Genomic DNA, 3,242 nt, shown 5'->3' on the forward strand with positions numbered 1-3,242 from the left:
AGAAATATACATGCATATGCACAAGCCCCACACTCCCTCATACTGGCCTACACTCCCCCCTCACCAATTCCTGGGTGCTGCATAGGAACCCCAAGAGGTATGGAAAATACAGTCTTCTGGTTTCTCTCTTTTGCACGGTGCTCTTCACAGTCTGTAAACACTAGAAGTGTTTCTGTAGGTGGGTATCCATTGCAGGTCCACCCTTGGATTATAATCTAGGAATGTACTAAGGCACAGAAATATTTGCTTAAACACATGCCTGGGAACTGAACAGGGCACAAGCCCCATAGTCCTGTAAACCTCGCATCTGGCTCATTTTTACATATTGTACCTGAGTGGGAGGGGCTGCTACATTCGTTTTCCTTTTCTGGCTGTCCAGTGTCTAGTCTGAGCGTGCTGGGGACTTCCCTGAGTGAGTGTGCATGTATGCATATTTCACATTCCCTGTCCCAGAATCTGCAGGTCACTGGAGTTGGAGCATTTACTATTACAACTGCCACTTTCATCTTTGAAACCCATTTCCATTCCACGCGTCCAGTGAAGGGGTGATGTGGCTGCAGGATGCCTTTGTTTAATAAACAAAAAGCAAACAAAAAAACAAGTGGCCCAGCCCAGCCTAGCACTTCCGATCCAGCTGAACACACTGTCACTGGCTGCTGAGAAGTGACTCTCATAGGATAGTTTTTAGAATTTGCTGCCCCAGCAGGTACCATTCTAGAGCTGGGCTTTTTTTTTGTTTGTTTGGGGGTTTTGGGTTTCCCCCCCACCCCCGGCTGTTTAAAATGTCTAAATCCTCCCGCTCGGCTAGATCCTTCTTTACTAACGCAGCTGCTAAGTTGCCATCCTCTAAGAAGGATGATTTAAGCAGCAAGCAGAAGAAAACCAACCGAGGTGACAAGACAGACAGAACTGGAAATGAAGGAAACTTGACGGAGAATCAGCAGGTGCAGGCGGCAGCAACTCCAGCTCAGAGGAAGGCAGCGGCTCACAAAGGTAAGGCTGCAGCGGGGCTTTCCTCTAGTGTGGCTAGAAACTTCCTGCTTGGACCCTGCCGGGTAACTGACACGGATGCGGCACAGATTCTGTTTAGCTCTGTTTGTGTGCACGCCCTTTCCTGGCACCTTGGAGCGAGCGCACTGTAAAATAACCAGTCGTTAGGACTGCAGAAGTCATAGTGCCTTGATTAACTAAAGAATGGTGTAAGAAAGGCTGGGTTCTCTTTCAGCTGAGACTTCATTTGTGCATTCTGTGCTCTTTCATAACCTGATCATGGCTGGATAAAGTTTAGTATTGCATGTTTACATGGAAATTGAAAAAGTGTCCTAAAGCCACATCATTAATTAGCAGAAGAAAGTTAGCATGTTTACTTATTGATAGACTCTGTTTAAAACGGTGTGTCTCTGAAATGTTAATCTGACTCCACAGTTCTTTGCCAAGCAAGGCAAAAACTTCCTGCTAATCCAGTTACCTGGATAAGCCTCTCAAGTGTGTGTGAGAGTATGTCCCTAGATAGGAATACTGTTGTGTATTTGACCTGGAGTTGAAAAATGTTAAACTACCGAGAACTTTTATTAGTGTGGACAATCATAAGGGCAACAAAATTGTATTTTTTAAATGTAATCCTAATTTCTCCTTTTTTTATCAAGAACTATACATTAAAATTTCTAAGAAGTATTTAATAATGCTTATTTTAATACGTTTTGAGGTCTCACTGAACAACATAATAGCTTCATCCTGGAAGGAAAAGTTTATTTTTTATTCAAAGGAACAAATTCATTTTAGAATTTTGACCCTGGCTTCTTTTGTTTAAAACTATTAGAAAAAAATCTACAATGATACATTTTTGTGCTATACCATATTCTGAACATGCAAATGTCTTTCTGGGAAAAAACCCACTTCTCCTTACCTTTGTTGTTCTTTTGTCCATTTGAGCCCTTGTGTGTTAAAAACTGGAGCCAAAAGACCCTGTGAAGAGTAGAGCACAGAATGAATGGTTAACATTTTGGAAGGATTGATAGAAGTCGGCAGAGGCGGTCTTGGCTATGGTGACAACCGTTAGCATTCAGTGAAAAAGAGCATAACCTGCCCCGCCTTACAGAATGTTCACACGGTTTTGGTACACATAGCTGGGTGTCTCTGACATAGACAGGGAGACCTTTTCAGAGAGCCTTAGTCCAGAGATCCTTGATCATGCTGACCCTCTTCTGGCTCATTTGGGGGTGCACCTGAACAGACTTTGTGGGTAAAAATGTTTGATAGCAGGTTTGGGGGGCACTTGGTTTAAAAGCCATTAAAAATAAGAATCCTTATCACAGTATAGGATCAATAGAGATAATGATACTTTTGTTAAAAAAATTAAATGAGAAGATTATAAACTTATAAAGTGGTATTTACTTTGAATCTCTTGTGGAGGAAAGGGAAAGTTAACAATAAAAATTTTGACATTGACAGCAGGATGGGGTTATTTTGAAAGACATCATGAGAAAGCACATGTATCTTTATGTTTAATCAGAATTCTTTTAAAAAGTAACCCCTCCGTCCTGGTTAAGGCTATTTATTGCTGTAATGAAACACCGGGACCAAAAACAAGTTGGGGAAGAAAGTGTTTATTCCGCTTACATTTCTACATGGTAGTCCATCACTGAAGGAAGTCAGGGTAAGACCCTGGAGGCAGAAACTGATGCCGAGGCCAAGGAAGGATGCTGCTTACTGCCTTGCTCTCCATGGCTTACTCAGCCAGCTTACCTAGAGAACCCAAGACCACCAGTGTAGTCCCACCCACATAGGGCTGGGCCCTCTCCAATCAATCACTAATTAACGAAATGCCTTTTAGGCTTGCCTACAGCTGGAACTTATGGTGGCATTTTGTCAATTAAGACTCCCTCCTCTCCAGTGACTATAGCTATATCAAATTGACCTCAAAACTAGCCAGCACGTTTATACCATATAGTGTTCATGCGTACCTCTCCTTAGAAAGCAGGGCAAATTCTGTATTGTAACAGGGCTGCCTTAGGTTTTCACTGAAGTGTGTGTCTTGGGATTAAGAAATCCAAGGCCAGAGAGATGGTTTATGGGTAAAGGTGATTCCCACCAAGCCAGTTGTCCTTAGTTCCACATGATGAAAATAAAGAACTAACTAACACGAGATCCTCTGACTGGCACACTTTTGCCTCTCTCTGTCTCTGTCTCTGTCTCTGTCTCTCTCTGTCTCTCTCTCTCTCTCTCTCTCTCTCTCTCTCTCT

The 3,242-nt window shown here is 42.7% G+C and overlaps 1 protein-coding gene across 10 annotated transcripts in view; it reads left to right on the forward strand.

Annotated features, from left to right (window-relative positions):
• The first annotated feature begins 453 nt into the window (after nt 1-453).
• Kiaa1217 (KIAA1217 ortholog) overlaps nt 454-3,242 on the forward strand; it is a 441,371-nt gene continuing 438,582 nt past the window's right edge. For 3 of the 10 annotated variants that reach the window (XM_029536055.1, XM_029536059.1, XM_029536057.1), the window contains exon 1: nt 455-993. In XM_029536055.1, coding sequence (XP_029391915.1) covers nt 783-993 — 211 coding nt within the window. In that variant the 5' untranslated portion in view covers nt 455-782. Of the gene's footprint in view, nt 994-3,242 lie in introns of all 10 variants that reach the window. The other 7 variants (XM_029536063.1, XM_021192143.2, XM_029536064.1 and 4 more) reach the window with 3 other exon arrangements.

The sequence above is a fragment of the Mus pahari genome, chromosome 3, assembly GCF_900095145.1.
Source record: "Mus pahari chromosome 3, PAHARI_EIJ_v1.1, whole genome shotgun sequence".
Taxonomy (NCBI): Eukaryota; Metazoa; Chordata; class Mammalia; order Rodentia; family Muridae; genus Mus; species Mus pahari.